The sequence below is a fragment of the Sapajus apella genome, unplaced genomic scaffold (assembly GCF_009761245.1).
Source record: "Sapajus apella isolate SASKATOON/1434 unplaced genomic scaffold, GSC_monkey_1.0 scaffold16, whole genome shotgun sequence".
Lineage (NCBI taxonomy): Eukaryota > Metazoa > Chordata > Mammalia > Primates > Cebidae > Sapajus > Sapajus apella.
The window spans coordinates 28017854-28035647 of record NW_022436956.1 but is presented as its reverse complement, the minus strand read 5'-3'; the positions used below and the strand labels follow the sequence as shown (position 1 = coordinate 28035647).

General features: G+C 35.4%; 1 protein-coding gene across 1 annotated transcript in view; it reads right to left on the bottom strand.

Moving 5' to 3' along the window:
• Positions 1-17794, bottom strand: part of GUCY1A2 (guanylate cyclase 1 soluble subunit alpha 2) — a 325706-nt gene that overhangs the window by 250370 nt on the left and 57542 nt on the right. Inside the window, exon 4 of the mRNA XM_032285701.1 lies at positions 2406-3124. Within this exon, the coding sequence (XP_032141592.1) occupies positions 2406-3124 (719 nt within the window). The remainder of the gene's footprint in view (positions 1-2405; positions 3125-17794) is intronic.

Sequence of the window (17794 nt, the reverse complement as noted above, 5' to 3'; positions counted from 1 at the left end):
GACTATAGATTCCATCTTGGCAAACGTAACCTCCCAAATGTCCCATTCTGGCAAACTCAGGTGAGTAAGCAGAAACAAATATAAGGATTAGTGGATTTCTATCCTTATTTTAACTGAAAATCCTGTCTATTGCTTTATTTTTAAACTGTTACTAACATGTTTAAATGATAATTGCATCTCCTCAATGAGCACGGTTCCTTATTATTGGAATTGGCAGGGGGCCTTGACATTTGAGTCATCCTTTCATTATGTCTATTTCTTACCCTGGTATACAAATTAAATAGAAATACAAGCCAAATGAAATATAAGGGAGAAAAATCTGAAGCAGTAATTTTAAAATGAATTATTTTTTCTCAAATCTATAAAATATATAAAGCGACAACACTGATAATCATATATTCTAGTTCAAACATATTTCCAAAAATACCATCTTCAATTCTAAAGGCCAAAAATGCTTCAAATTCTCCTAGCCAAATACTGTACTTCTGTAAAACAGAACTGATAGCTTTGATATTCCCTAAATTAAAGAGAAAAAACATATTTTAAAGCAACTACAAATGAGAACAAAAATGCACATTTAACAAGTTTCTTCCATTCTAAAGGACTTCAAAATGCGTAATTATTGAACATATATATATATATGTGTGTATAAATATATATGTAATATACATATGTGACAAATTTTATTCAAATCATCATCATATGATCAAATAGTAACAATTAATTCAGACTAAAATATCCAGATGTGCCAAACTGGAATCCAGGTCTATCCTTAGATATTTTCAAGTCACTGAACTTATATGATAAAAAACACTGAATTCCTAAATCACCTAATTTAGTCATATTGAATAAATGAGCATCATTCTATCTTTCCCAAATAATTTGTTTGTTTGTTTTTGAGACAGAGTCTTGCTCTTGTCACCCAGGCTGGAGTTCAGTGGCACAATCTGGGCTCACTGCAGCCTCCACCTCCCAGTTTCAAGCAATGTTCCTGTGTCAGCCTACTGAATAGCTGGGATCACAGGCACCCATCACCATACCTGGGCTCATTCTTTTGAGTTTTCAGGAGAGACGGGGTTTCATCATGTTGGCCAGGCTGGTCTCAAACTCCTGACCTCAGGTGATCCACCCACCTCAGGTTCCCAAAGTTCTGGGATTACAGGTGTGAGCAACTTTGCCTGGCCATCTCTCTCTAATATTTATTTTAAAACTTTCCGTTGAACTTCAAAATTATAAAAATCATCAATCAAGAAACTAGTGCTGTAAAAAATCCTCAAAAACATGTTAAGCACTGCTTTCAGGGGGCTATTTCCTCATTTATTTATTATTACTCTAGAGTATATATAAATTATTTTCACTGAGTCTTTAATTACTTATACAACACTTCTTTCCTTTAGCCCAGAGCAACCTGTCATTTCTAATAGCTAACAGCTTCCCCCAAATGCTTGGAAATAGGCTGAATAGACAAAAAGAACTTTATTTACCCTGGTACAAAGTGTTGAAAAGATAGTCTACCAGAAACGGAATGACTGTACATTCAAATTTTTCTCCTGGAAATTAGTGGGTTTTTTTAATCACTGAAAGTGTATTACTAAACATAAAAAGTCATGGTTTATTTTTCTTTACATTTTATTATTTATTTTAATGTTGACGTTTTAAAATATTTTACCTGAGTGACAAAATGTTCATTTAAACCCAAATATTTTAAGATTTATTTCTGGTATCTTTTCATCAATTATTTATAATTTATAACCCAATTTCCCAAAAGAGATTCAAAGAAATCCACAAACAATTTTCTGGTCTTCATTTTATTCTCTCAACTAGGGATCATGTTTTAAAGTGATGAATTTGTATTTTAATACTAAAATTTAAATAGAAAAGAAGTCCTGAGACAGTCAATTCTCAACTTTTAGGGAACACATTATTCTGCATATTAAGACAAAAATAGGATGTAAACCAGATGTTCCTAGATTATGAAATTTAGAAAAGAACATATTCAAAGTGAAGGTAGCTTTTAGCATATATATTTAAGATACTGCAGTCACACCCCACAATGTTGAAATGCTATATTTCTCATAGTTTGACTATAGTCAGTGGAAATATTCATGAGTTTATATTATTAGGTTTTTAGTGAGTTCTATCATTTTTGTAATTACTATAGCTAGTATTAATAAATGTCTTCTTTTTATATGCTGAAATAAATTAATGGAGGAGGCAGACACTATGCAAAATGGCTGGGAATTGGGCCAAATCTTTTTACATACATCCAGGGACCAGTAATCTTCTAAATGGCACTTTATGCTCTCTTGCCTAAATAATTACAAGTACAGCCAGCATGTAATTTACTGAAATAATTATCCACTCTTCTAGTTCCCATCACCCATCTTAAGTCCATAGCCACTTACCTTGTCTTTATTTTCAAAGCCAGAAGCCTCAGGCTTGGTTCTAATCACAAACGGGGTAGACAGTCGCAGCAGGACCCTTTCAAAGGTGGCATTAACTTTTGGAGATACAATCTCAAAGCAGTCCTCAAACTTGAGCACTTTGTGAGTGTCACACCGAAGCTGCTTCCTTAGACCTTCCCCCAGCTGAAGGACTGACATACTGGGGTCAAACATCAAGTGGAAAGGGAAGGCTCTGCAGAAGGTGTTGATGCTAATTCTGAGGTCCGCAGGAACTTGGGAAGTTCCCTGCGGAAGGTTCTTTGTGATATTAGTATTTTCACATTCTTTGATAAGGAAAGTAAGACAGCTACAATTGCCTGGGTTTGAACCATCAGAGCACAGCTTCTCATTCGCAACCTGTTTCACTTCCACATCCAGCCGGTAGATCTTCTTTCCTGCAGCCTTAATCATCCCCAGCATTGCAAACCCCACAATATGGTGAGGGTGGAAGTAGTGGAGCATGAGAGTACCTTCAGGGAGCTCTTTGCATAGGAAAGATGGTGACTCCAGAGTGGCCTGTTTTCCAAAAGAAGTTCTAATATGTTCCAACAAAGCATCAAAGCCATTAAAAAAGTCCTGCAAAGTGCCACCTACAGCTCGAAGGACTCTCTCATTCTCATCAAAGCATATATTAAAGAACTCTTCACCAAATCTTTCTTGAATTTCCTCAAACTTCAAACCTAGAGGTAAATGGGAAGCAAATGTTAGTGAAGTTTAATATAAATAATTGAATTTATAGGTTTTTAAATGCTTATCAAAAGAGGTAACTACTGAGTGAAGTGACAAATGTTATGTTTCTTGGACCCACAAATTTCCACATAGGTTAATGCACTCATCTCAAATCAGAAAAAGTAAATTTCAGTTCATCTTCGGGATGCTTCTAAAATGTTAATGAACAACCTTGTTGTTTGTTTTTAAATAGACTACATATTTTTAGACCAGTTTCAGATTCACAGCAAAATTGAGCAGAAGGCACAGTTATTTCCCAAATCTCTCTGCCCCCACACACGCACAGCCTGCCCCATTATCACATCCCCCACCAGAGTGGTACATTTATTACAACCTGTGAACCTACGTGATGCATTATTATCATCCAAAGTCCATGGTTTACATTAGGGTTCACTCTTAACAGTATATGCTGTGGGCTTAAACAAATGTATAATGACAGGTATACACTATTATCATAGCACATAGAGCATTTTCGCTACCCTAAAAATCCTCAGTTTATCCCTTCCATCCTCCTAACTCCCAGAGCATCAACTGTTAAAATGCTGCTAATCTAGGTGTTCACCTTTCAATAGCCTTGCAGTAGTTACCACAAATAATGTATTTTTCTTTTTCTTAATGACTTCCCCATTCTTCATAGAATATCCAAGTTGCCTACATATTATATCCACATACCATCCATATTATCATCTTACTGCGTATCAAAATGCATCTATTAAGTGGAAAATATAAACCAGAGAGGAAATCTATGGCACATGAGCGAAGAGAGGCATCAAGCTCTCTGGTGGAAATAAAAGCCTTACATCAGTAATCTCTGGGAAAGTCATGCAGGTCAGCTAGACCTCAGGGAAAAGGAGACAAAACAAGAAAATAATAATGGCAGAACTATGGAATGATTTGCATTCTTTCATCCACAAAAGTGAGGGCAGCCAAGAAAGGAACAGGAATCTGATGAGACAGAATCAAAGGTTGCTGTTAAGTTTTCTCCATATATAATCACTGCCTGATGCCCTGGCAAAAGGAATTCCACCTTATAGTACTGGATATTATAATGAAAAATAATTAAGTGTGCATAATGTGTTATATAGTAATAAGAAGCAGGATCACGTGTGATCACAAGATCCACCCTTGCGGACGATCTGAGGAAAAATGAGGGAATTTATGTGCCACGGAGGACTATATATAACACATATAAAACATTTTGGTCCGCATATTAAAGACAGCTTCTACCTAAAGTCACTCTATTGCTTCTTCTTTAACATTGGTTGAAATCAATATATGTAGCTTACATATTCATATTTTCTTGCCCCATTTACTTCGTCTCATTAGGAAGTTCTACAAATCAGGCAGAACTGGAAAAATACAGGTTACTTTGCTAGTGCCCCGTTAGAGTGCAGAGCAATCTAGACTGTCTACGGTTTAGTTGCTTTCCTACCTTTATCATTCCCTGAGTGTTCCTCCCAACCAGAAGCGAGGCAAAAGAACAGAGTCAATAATATTATTTTTAAACTAGAGTCAAAGTACATCTAATATTCTTTAAGAGGTTACTACAGAGTCTAAAAATTGTAGCCAAGAAGTCATTTTGACAAAGGACTTCTTAAAATCAACATGATAGGAAAATGAGTAGAAAACCTAAGTAAGAAAGAGTCTCTTTATTAATAAGCATTTCATATTAATTTGGGCTTCATGGATTGGATGCTCAAGACTCGCTGAAAAAGTCACCTATTAAGATAAAAATATCACCGCTCGTCTCACATTGCCAGGTTACAGGGCTGCTCTTCAACATATGTTGCATTCACTAATAATAATGTCAGCCAGAATTGATAATAATAGTACTTATCTGTCCATTTCTCTAGTGTAGAAAACAAGATGAATAATATTCACTTCCATTTGGCTCTTCTTCTGGCTGCTCTGTTGAAACTGCTTTCATAAATATTCAACAATATACTGTTTTGTCCTTATCTTGCTTAACCTTGTTCGCTACTTTTCCTTTAATTTGACACGATTCATCATCTCTTCCTCCTATCTTTTGGCTTATCAAACAATACTCTCCTGGTTTGATTATTATCTGTCTGAACATTAATTCTCACTTCCTTCACTATAACTTCTTTCTATGCCAAATCCTTATATCACCGTCACTACGTTATAACTAGAAAACTCTAACATACAAATTAAATTTATATACACATTCAATGACAGTCCTCTCTTGCTATGAAATCTTCCAGTTTATGAAATTCTTATTAAAAACTAAATACAGAGTAAATAAAAATTTCTATAAACTGACCATATATGCTGAACTACAATATTTCACGTGCCACTGAAAATATTCTATGGATTGCTTCTAAACTTTGAAGAATTGTATTTTCAAAAGACTTAGGGTCCATATGCATTGAAGAGAAAAAGAGAAGTTCTTCTATCTTTCTCATAACATTGAAAATGCCCTCACAGTTATCATGCACACAAATGTAAAGATAATACAGTAAGCTTATGTTCTCTGTCTAATGCCAGGATCTCAAAGAATCATCCAGAAAGTAACAAGTTCACCACAGGCAACAAAATAAAAACTACTCTATGCACAGCAATCTCTCAACCAGAAAACCTTGCTGCTCTATAAAGGAGCTTGGCACTATAATGATTGTACATTTTCAAATGATGATGCTAAGGAATACCAGAAGCTAAAGTAACATTTGTAACACTAAAAAAGTTGAATTTTTTTGAATATTATCTTAAAATATCATGCATGGCAATTCTATATAAACCCTTAATATTCAGTTAACTAATAAAGATTTTATTCTCACAATGGTTAAACCCCACCGGATCAGAAAAGAAGAAAATAAATTCTTAGATTTGAAAAGATTAAAACCAAGAAAAGATTACTTCAACTACAAAATATACTACAAGTCAATAGCCAAGACTTTCATTTTAAACCTAATCTCAAAATTCAGAAAGCACAGACAAAGTGATTCAATTCAGACAAGTGATGCAATTCTGACTCCCAAGGTTCCGCCTACGATTGACGCAAACCCCCTACTTACAGTAAATCACTTGAAACATATAGACAATGCTCATCTCCTCACATCACAAGATTCTATGACAGCTTGACATTTGGGTCTATAAGAATACACTTCCTCAGGGGGCAAAATTTATAACAAAATTGCTCTTATTAATACGTAAGTTAAGTTAGAATTTTAAATTACTGTTAATTCACCTCTTTAAAAAAGTGAATAGAATAAATGCTGGCATCCTTTCGCTGTAAATAAAATAGAACCTGTTCCTTCATGACCTGGTCCTGTTGTCTCTCATCTGCTATCGCACCCCACTTCAGATGGCATTTCTTGAGGACAAGGACATTGCCCTACTTATGTCTGCATATCTATCACTGGCAAAATGCCTGACACCTGGAGAATAAGCTTTTTTTTTTTTTTTTTTTGAGAGGAAGTCTGGCTCTGTCACCAGGCTGGAGTGCAGTGACGTGATCTCAGCTCACTGCAACCTCTGTCTTCCAGGTTCATGCGATTCTACTGCTTCAGCCTTCCAAGTAGCTGGAACTACAGGTACATGCCACTATGCCCAGCTAATTTTTGTATTTTTAGTAGAGACTGTTTCACCACGTTGGCCAGGATGGTCTCGATTTCTTGACTTCATAATCTGCCCACATTGGCCTCCCAAAGTGCTGAGATTACAGGCATGAGCCACTGCGCCTGGCCAAGAATAAGCATTCTTTCATAGAAAGCATTCATTTAAGTATTTGTTTGGTGAATATTACTAACCTTTTAAGGTTGCACTTGTGCCACATCTAAGGATATGAAGACAAAAAGACACATTATTTTCTCTCACAGGCCCCTACAGAACAGTAAATTACAATGTGGTTGGGCTACAACAGATGTACACAGTAGTACCTATGGAGGTGCAGGAAAAAGAGCATCTGCCTCTCCTCAGGGAGACAATGTTTGAAGGGAGACTTGAATAAAAGATCAGGGTAGGCCGGACACAGTGGCTCGTGCCTGTAAACCTAGCACTTTGGGAGGCCAAAGCAAGCTGATCACTTGAGCCCAGAAGTTCAAGACCAGCCTGGGCAACATGGTGAAGCCCCATTATCTACAAAAAAACACAAAAATTAGCAGGCCACGATGGTACATGCCTGTAGTCCCTAGACCCAGGATGTTGAGGTTGCAGTGAACCATGATCATGCAACTGTACTCTAGCCTGGGCAGTGAAGTCAGACCCTGTCTGAAGAAAAAAATAAAATAAAAGCAGGTGTTCCCTGCCTGGGAAACACTGCAAAACCCTGTCTCTACTAAAAATACAAAAAAGTAGCCAGGCAGTGTGGTGCAGGCCTCCAGTTCCAGCTACTCTGAAGGCTGAAGTGGGAGAATCACCTGAGCCCAAGGAAGTTTAAGCTGCAGTGAGCTGTGACTGCACCACTGTACTCCAGCCTGAAGGACAGTGAGACCTTGTACTGAAACTAATTGGTCCTAGGCTTAATAACTGAATGAAAAATGATTCGTACCCAAAACCCCCACAACACAATGTTACCTATATAACAAACCTACACATGTACCGCTGAATTTAAAAGTAAAAAAAATCTGTGAACATATGCTTTAAAATATACATCTGATACAAATTTTAATAATGAGAAATGTGTAATGAGAATGAAGCCAACCCCTATCTGAATACTCTGAAACAAATTTTTTCACCTAGTAACAACTAACAAGTACAGTATCATAAAAGCACACTACAAAACTATCAATATTACCCCTTCCTTTCAAATCACAAAGCAAATGTCTGTGTCTTTCTTGTAAAATAAGAGATAGTCCTTTGTAGTATTTGTTCTGTGATCCTTCTATTTTCCATAAACATATTTAGAAGAACAAATTCTAAAACACTATAATGTATAATAAGAAAAAAAAAACAATGGAGAAAGGACTATAGCTAAATGAATTACAGAGAGAATTTCCCCTGAACCACGAAAAATCCTGAATCTACAGATGGAAAAGGCATAAACTGCAGCCAGGATTGATCAGAAAAACACACACACACACACACACACACACACACACACACAGGCATGCAAACACATTCCTAGGAATATCTGGTTGGATTAAAAAAAAAACAGACATAAAGATTTTTTAGCTGCGAGATAAAACAAGTAATTTAAACAAAATTACTTTTCATCCGCAACAATGAAAGTTAGATGATGAGAGAAAAACATAGGTGAGATACTGACAGAACTGAAACTTAAAAGTTTACTACCCAGTCAAGATATCTGTCAAAGAATCAGTGATTCCAACACTCACTGAAACACCTTAGAAAATGAGAAAACACATTAATCAAACAACAAATCACTCAGAATGAAGGAATAGAGGAATCCAGTTAAGAGAAGAAGGGAAAGCAGACATATTACTCAACAATGAACCTTACAATGCACACATACACACACGCTTTCTGATGTATGTGTATATATACATCATATCCAAATGTGTATATACATACAAATATCCATGTATTATATACATATTAGACATTTATTATGTATAATGACCTATTATCTAGACATCTGTAGTATGAACACTGATTTAAAATTATTGATACATAGAAAAGCTACCAAACTGCCGCAAGGTAAATTTTATTTGTATTCTGAAACTAAATAACCTCAGCAAAACCCAGGAGTTGGATGGTAGGCAGAAGGGAGAAAGTAGAAAGAAGAAAAATAAACCTATTCTAAAAGTTTCTTCTTAATGGAACTTGGGGAAAGAGGAACAACCTAATCTTAAAAAGGAAATAATTGATATTTTCTTTTAAAATAATGAAAAACCCATGGGTCTAATTTTACTAAGAGAAAAAGATAATTAAAAATGAAATGAAAAATTAGAGAACTCTCCAATTACAAGGTCAACAAAAGACCACAAACAAAAACAATATAAAATAAACATGATAAATCAAGAAAATCATATACATCATGGATTAAAGTAAATGTAAATGAATAAATTATCCCATTAAATGAGAAAACTCTCACTCCCTCTATAAGAACTGTACTCATAAAAGGCGATTAAAAGATTGAAAATGAATCAGCAGGCAAAGAATTCCAAGAATCTCCAAAAAATAAAGCAGGAATGGAGGGGCAATATTAATATCAACAAGGTAGAATTAAGGGGAGAAGTGATAAACAGAATAAAGAGAGACAAAGTAAAACAAAATTATAATTTACAAAGAAGACCTAAGAGATAAAAATCAAGCAACATTGTAGCTAAATATATAAGGCAAAAGAAATAAAGAATTAATTGCTACTGGGGTTTCTTTTTGGAGTGATGAAAATGTTGTAAAATTGATTGCAGTGATGGTTCTAAAACTTTGTGAATATATTAACAACCATTGAATTGTACACTTTTATTGGGTAACTTGAATGGTGTGTAAATCACATTTCACTAAAGCATTATATATTTTCAAAATTAAGAATGAAAGAAGAACTCTATATAACTACAATTGCAATAGGAAACATTAATACATATCTCTTAGTAACAAGGTATCTAATGAATAAATCAGCTAACTCAGAATAATTAAATAAAATTATATACAACAGGACAATGAAGATAAAAGAGAACCTTGATAAAAATAAAGTTTTCATGGGAAACTTTAATGTGTCCTTTTGAGAAACCAAAATATCAACAATAAAAAGCAAAATCAGATAAATTAAATAAATGTTAGTAATAAAGAACAAAAACTAATGAAAAGGTAAAGTCAGATAAATTTAATAGCAAAAGCAACAAACTCAAACATATGTTTATGTACATATTTATATATTATATGTACATAAATATATATATAAAATTGCCCTAACACTTGACCACAAAAACCCCACAAAATATTTTAAGGAAAGATTTTGCAGATCACATTTTTAATAATAAAAAAATAATAATAAACAGAAATAACAAGAAGGTGGCATATATATTTGAAAGTTAAGCAATACATTCCTTGGATGATAGAGAAAGTCAAAATTTGAATTATAGCTTTTAGAAATCAAAAAAAGAAGCCACATCACACATAATTCTGAGGTACAACAAAACTATACTCAAGGAAAATGTATATCAGAAATGTTTTCAGCAACAAAAACAAATAAGTAAATAAGGAGCTTCCAAATTAAGAAAACTGTAATGAGCTTAAGGAAAACAAAAACTTGAGAGTAGGAATTAATAGGTAAAAGTTGAAATTAAGAAAGGAAAAAACTAAATTGGAATAAAAATACATAAGCACTTATTAAGACAAAAGAAATCAATCAAAAAAGAACCATGCAACTTTCTATGAATAAATGTATAAATGAAAGGAAATGGGTAAGTATCTGGCAAAGCATAAATGACCAAAGTTGACCCAAGAAGAAATAGGCAACCTAAGTTCTGGCTAGCAATTTTACATATATTTAATTGCAAAGTTTTTAAAATATTTTCACGCCATAGAAAAAAGTTATAATCACTCAATTCCTTTATGAATCCCATATAACTTTATGTCAAAACCAGATATAGTACACTAAAACCAATTTCTTATATTTGCTAAACTAGTAGCAGATAGAGTCTAGCAATTTATGAAAGGATAATTCATCATAACCAAGTTGGATTTATATCAGAAATGAAACAGTTCATCAGTAGAAAATATATCAGCATAAATTATATTAATAAAATTAAACAAGAAAATAATATTGTATCAGTAGAATCTGCAAAGTCTGAGATTTAACCATCTTAATAATGATTTTGAATAAAATAGGGATATAAAGAAGCTCTTCAAATATAATAGAAGCTCTTTTCCAGAAACCAGAAGCAGCTATTCCAAATAGTGAAATACTAAAAACATTTCAACTAAAATCAGCAATTTGACAAGTATGCTTGCTATTATCATTGTTTTCAATATTATCTTGTTCTAGAAAATACTGTGAGATATGAAAATAATCAGTATACATATAGCAAAAAAGCATAAAATTATATCTTTTTGTTGAAGTAAATCTGTGTATATGGTATTAAGATACCACAGAATAGTATTTCAATTCAAAGGGGAAAGAATGGTTTACTTAATAAATGGCACTAGTCATCTGGAAAACAATAAAATTAAATTCCATCTCATGCCTCAAACAAAATCAAATTCCAGATCAATTAAAATCTTAAAATGCAAAAGACAAAGCAATAAATAATTTAGAAGATCTAGGGGACTGTATGTACGCTTAACCAAAACAAGCACATATATAAAAAAGATTTAAAAAGATATTTGATTTTACAGCGAATAAAGCTAAGCAAAAACTGTCAAAATAATGTAGAATATGATTTTAATAAAATTATGAGAGAGTGTGTGTGTTGTGTGTATACTCATAATGCATCTTCCCTGACATTCTGCTAGTCTCTCTATCCTAAATACCACTATTTTGTTTTAGGCCACCATGATCAACAGTCTAGAATTATACATCTTATCATATTGTTTCTCTGTAAAGCCCTCCCATGACTGTTGCCTTCTGAATAAAGTCCAAAATCAGCAAGGTTTGGTTTAGTTTTTACTTACTAGCCCATCCTTCTCTCTCTCAATCCCCCATTTCACACTTCTACACCAGTCATTATGAAACATTTTTAGTTTCCTGCACATGCTCAACAATCTCTCTCTCATCTACAGGCTCCTGTACATGCTGATTATGTGTTTTGTTTTGTTTTCTAACTAGGATTCTGTTCTCCTACCTACCCCACTTAGCTAGTTCTCTGCTTCACTCATCTTGCATATCTTCACACCAAAATTCCTTGAGAATGCTTTCCTTGACACTCCAAGACTGAGATAGATGTCTCTACTTTCTAGGCTTCCAAAGCACCTTGTGGTTATTTCCATCCTAGTATTTCCTACACAATAGCTGCTAATGTGTCCAGTCCCTCAACCAGAGTTAACCTCTTTGAAGATAAGAGTAATGTCCTGTTTACCGCTTACTTATTTCTTAATTTAAAAACAAAAATTAAAAGGCAGTACCTTTCTCTGTCTCCATGCTGGGCAGTGGGGATACAATGGCAATGAAAACAGAAATGGGCCTTATCCTTATTGAGCTATGTGACAGAATAATCCAATAGTCATACACAGACCCCAACAACTGTACTAATAGATACAATGACAATGGCTGTTTTGAGGATAAGGGGTAGAATGCTATCAGAGCACATAACAAGGGCCTAATGTAATCTATTGGGTCAAAGATAGCTTCCTTTAAGAAGTAACGTATCTGAAGTGAAAGGATATGTCCAGTAGGCAGCCAAGAAAGAAGTAGATAGACAGGGGAGGAAGAAAACCATTCCAGACTGAAGAAACATATTATCTAAGGTCCAGGAAGAGAAACTATGGAATGTTATCGAAACTAAATGAAGGTCACTATACTAACCCTAATTTTTGGTACAGTACCATACCTTGTCTGCAGTGAATCTATAAAAGAATAAATCAATTAATGAACGAAAAATAAATATATCTGGGTGTGATCATATGTCTGTGCATACTATATGTAGTAGACATAATTTCATATACATGTGCATATGTGATTTTTCCACTGCTGTATTTTGTCCCCTTCAATATTCACTGGCAGGTTTGGTTTTTTTTTTTTTGTTTTGTTTTTTTTTGAGACCGAGTTTCACTCTTGTTGCCCAGGCTGGAGTACAATGGCATGATCTCAGCTCACCACAAACTCTGTCTTCTGGGTTCAAATGATTCTCCTGTCTCAGCCTCCTGAGAAGCTGGAATTATAGGCATGTGACTGGCAGGCCTTTTAACACTAACTTGGGCAAGTTATGCCAAATGACAAATATAACAGGTGTGAATGCTTATTATCTCACAAATTCTTATTCTTTTGCCAACGAAGAGCCACAGGTGTTGAGTGCTAAGAAGTGGGCAGCTTCAGGACAGCACATGTCTAATCAGGCAGCCTTCTCAGGCCTTTATGCTATGTCTGCTATCAGAAGCTGGCCACCTGGCAGGTGGCAAAAAAGCTCATCACATTCGCCAGTCTTCCTTCCCCAGCACCCTGGAATATCGCCAGAGAAGACACAAAGCCAGCAGCAGCCCAGCAGCAGTGAGGTGCAGAGTCAAAGAATGAGCAGACATGAGCTAATTACAAAGAGGAGCTGCAGGAGCACCTGCTTCAGCTCTGTGCCCACACCTGGCCCCTTCTTCTGGAATGCAATCTGCCACACTGAAAATAAGGCAGTGGCTCCCAAGCTTTGGAATCTCACTGCCGATAAGTATTCTCAACATTTCTCACATCCATACGTTTTACCAGTGTCTTATCTGCTGGTGAAGAAGGTGGAAGAAGAGATTCCTGTGACATACATAGATTCTGGCTTTTGCTGATAATGACTGGCCCTGTTCAAATTGGAGCCCACAAGAGAGGAAGCAGGAGAGCATGATTTCCACATGGATGGATCCCCAGAGGGCTTACTCAGAGCTGTTAGTCAATGCCTCTTTCGTGGTCACATTTATTTTTTATTTATTATAAAAAGAATGGGATACATATGCAGAACATGCAGGTTTTTTACATAGGTATAGCGTGCCATGGTGGCTTGCGCACCTATTGACCCATCCCTCCCCTCCCCTCCAATAGGCCATGGTGTGTGTTGTTCCCCTCTCTGTGTCCATGTGTTCTCAATGTTCAACTCCCACTTATGAAAAAGAATATATAGTGTTTGGTTTTCTGTTCTTGTGTTAGTTTGCTGAGAATGATAGCGTCCAGCTTCATCGATGTCCCTTGCAAAGGACATGATCTCATTCATTTTTATGGCTGCCTAGTATTCCATGGTGTATATGTACCACGTTTTCTTTATCCAGTCTATTGCTGATGAATATTTCAGTTGGTTCCATGTCTTTGCTATTGTAAACAGTACTGCAATAAACATACATGTGCATGTGTCTTTACAGTAGTATGATTCATACTCCTTTGAGTATATATCCAGTAATGGGATTACTGGGTCAAATGGTACTTCTGGTTCTAGATCCTTGAGGAATCGCCACACTGTCTTCCACAATGGTTGAACTAATTTACATTCCCACCAACAGTGTAAAAGTGTTCCTATTTCTCCACAGCCTCACCAGCATCTGCTGTTCCTAGACTTTTTAATAATTGCCATTCTAACCATTCTAAGGTGGTATCTTTCTGTGGTTTTGATTTGCATTTCTCTGGTGATAGTGATGTTGAGCTTTTTTATGTTTGATTGCTGCATGAATGTCTTTTGAGAAGTGTGTGTTCATATCCTTTGCCCACTTTGTAAAGGGTTTTTTGTTGTTGTTGTAAATATGTTTAAGTTGCTTGTAAATTCTGGGTATTAGATCTTTGTCAGAAAATTACAAAAATTTTCTCCCATTCTGTAGGTTGCTTGTTCACTCTGATGATAATTTCTTTTGCTGTGCAGAAGCTCTTTACTTTAAGTAGACCCTATTTGTCAATTTTGGCTTTTGTTGCCATTGCTTTTGGCCTTTTTGTCATGAAGTTTTTGCCCATGCCTATGTCCTGAATGGTATTGCTTAGGTTTTCTTCCAGGGTTTTTATGGTTTGGGGTTTTACATTTAAGTCTTTAGTTCATCTTAATTTTTGAATAAGGTATAAGAAAGGGGTCTAGGTTCAGTTTTCTGCATATGGCTAGCCAGTTTTCCCAGCACCATTTACAGAATGGAAGATCCTTTCTCCGTTGCTTTTTTGTGATTTTGTTTTTGTTTTTTTTGGTCAGGTTTGTCAAAGATTAGATGGTTGTAGAGGTGTGATGTTATTTCTGAGGTCTCTTTGTTCTGCTCCATTGGTCTATATGTTTGTTTTCATGTCAGTACTATACTGTTTTGGTTACTGTAGCCTTGTAGTATATTTTGAAGTCAGGTAGCATGAGGCCTCCAGCTTTGTTCTTTTTGTTTAGGATTGTCTTGGCTATACAGGGCTTTGCTTCCATATGACATTTTAAAAATTTTTTCTAATTCTGTGAAGAATGTCAATAGTAGTTTGATGTGAACAGCACTGAATCTATAAATTACTTTGGGCAGTATGGCCATTTTCATGATATTCATTCTTCCTATCCATGAGGATGGAATGTTTTTCCATTTGTTTGTGTCCTGTCTTAGTTCCTTGAGCAGTGCTTTGTAGTTCTCCTTGAAGAGGTTCTTCACATCCCTTGTTATCTGTATTCCTAGGTATTTTATTCTTTGTAGCATTTGTGAATGGAACTTCATTCATGATTTCACTCTCTGCTTGCCTATTGTTGGCATAAAGGAATTACTGTGATTTTTGCACATAGACTTTGTATCCTGACACTTTGCTGAAGTGGCTTATCAGTTCAAGAAGTTTCTGGGCTGAAATAATGAGGATTTTGTTTTGAAACAGAGTCTTGCTCTGTTGCCCAGGCTGGTGCAATCTCAGCTCACTGTAACCTTCACCTCCTGGGTTTGAGCAATTCCCCTGCCTCAGCCTCCCAAGTAGCTGGGACTACAACAAGCATGCACCACCATGTCTGGCTAATTTTTGTATTTTTAGTAGAGATGAGATTACACTATGTTAGCCAGGCTGGTCTAGAACTCCTGGCCTCAGGTGATTTGCCTGCCTCAGTCTCCCAAAGTGTGGGATTACAGGTGTGAGCCACAGCACCCAGCTGGGGTTTTCTAAATATAAAATCATGTCATCTGCAAACAGAGACAACTTGACTTCCTCTCTTCCTATTTGAATACCCTTTATTTATTTCTCTTGCCCAATTGCCCTGGCTGTGTCTTCCAATACTATGTTGAATAGGAGTTGTGAGAGAGAGCGTCCTTTTCTTATATCAATTTTCAAAGGGAATGCTTCTAGCTTTTGCCTATTCCATATGACATTAGCTGTTGGTTTGTCATAAATAGCTCTTACTATTTTGAGATATGTTCCATCAATACCTAGTTTATTAGAGTTTAGCATGAAGCAATGTTGAATTTTTCCAAAGGCCTTTTCTGCATCTATTGAAATAATCATGTGGTCTTTGGTTCTGTTTAGGTGATGAATTACATTTATGCATTTGTGTATGTTGAACCAGCCTTGCATCTCAGGGATGAAGCTGACTTGATCATGGTGGATGAGCTTTTTGATGTGCTGCTGGATTTGGGTTGCCAGTATTTTACTGAGGATTTTCGCATCAATGTTCATCAGGGATATTGGCCTGACTTTTTCTTTTTTGTTGTGTCTCTTCCTGGTTTTGGTATCAGGATGATGCTGGCTTCATAAAATGAGTTAGGGAGGAATCTGTCCTTTTCAATTCTTTGAAATAATTTCAAAAGGAATGGTACTAGCTTTTCCTTGTATTTCTGGTAGAATTCAGCTGTGAATCCATCTGGTCCAGGGCTTTTTTTGGTTGGTAGGCTATTAATTACTGCCTCAATTTCAGAGCTTGTTATTGTTGTACTCAGGGATTCAACTTCTTCCTGGTTTAGTCTTGGTAGGGTGTATGCATCCGGGAATTTATCCATTTCTTCTAGATTTTCTAATTTATTTGCATAGACGTGTTTATAGTATTTTCTGATGGTAGTTTGTATTTCCGTGGGATCAATGGTGATATCCCTTTTATCGTTTTTTATTGTGTTTTTGATTCTTCTCTCTTCTTCATTAGCCTAGCTATTAATCTATTTTGTTAATTTTTTCAGAATATCAGCTCCTGTATTCATTAATTTTTTTGAAGAGTTCTTCATGTCTCTATCACCTTCAGTTCTTCTCTGATCTTAGTTATCTCATCTTCTGCTACCTTTTGGATTAGTTTGCTCTTGCCTCTCTAGCTCTTTTAACTGTGATGTTAGGGTGTTGATTTGAAATCTTTCTAGCTTTCTGATGTGGTCATTTTGGGGTATAAATTTCCATCTTAACACTGTTTTAGCTATGTCCCAGAGATTCTGGTACATTGTCCCTTTGTTGTCATTGGTTTCAAAGAACTTCTTGATGTCTGCCTTAATTTCATTATTTACTCAGGGGTCATTCAGGAGCAAGTTGTTCAATTTTCATGAAATTGTGTTGTTTTGAGTGAGTTTCTTAATCCTGAGTTCTAATTTCATTGCACTGTGGTCTGAGAAACTATTATGATTTCAGTTATTCTGTATTTGCTGAGGAGTATTTACTTGGCCCCACCCCCCATGGTCACATTTTTAAAATCACTAAATTGCTATTTGCCCTCTTCAACTGCTCCAACCAAGTGTTGGAAGTGACATGTACAAAGGGGAGTGACTTTTGAAAAAAAAAAATGTATTGTGGTAAAGTAATGAAATTGATGGAAATCTGAAATTTTTTATAATTTTTCTATTAAATTAGGTAATAAATACTTAGCAAAAGGCCTAAAAATGTATTTCATTAGACAAACAGCATTAGATATTAAGAGTGACAGAAATTAGTGTGTGATTGTTTCCATGCTATAGCTATTACAGTAGCATCACAGCATTTTTTACAGCATTCACAAGCAATGCTAATACTTCTATACTTCTGGAAGATGAAATCTTATGATTATGTATATATTTGTTTAAAGCAAAATTTGTGAATACACAAACCATTTGGTATAACGCTGATTCATGAAGCCATCAAGTACATGAGAACTTGACTGATAACCAGTCCAATCTTTCTCAAAACACAGCAAATCTCATAGACA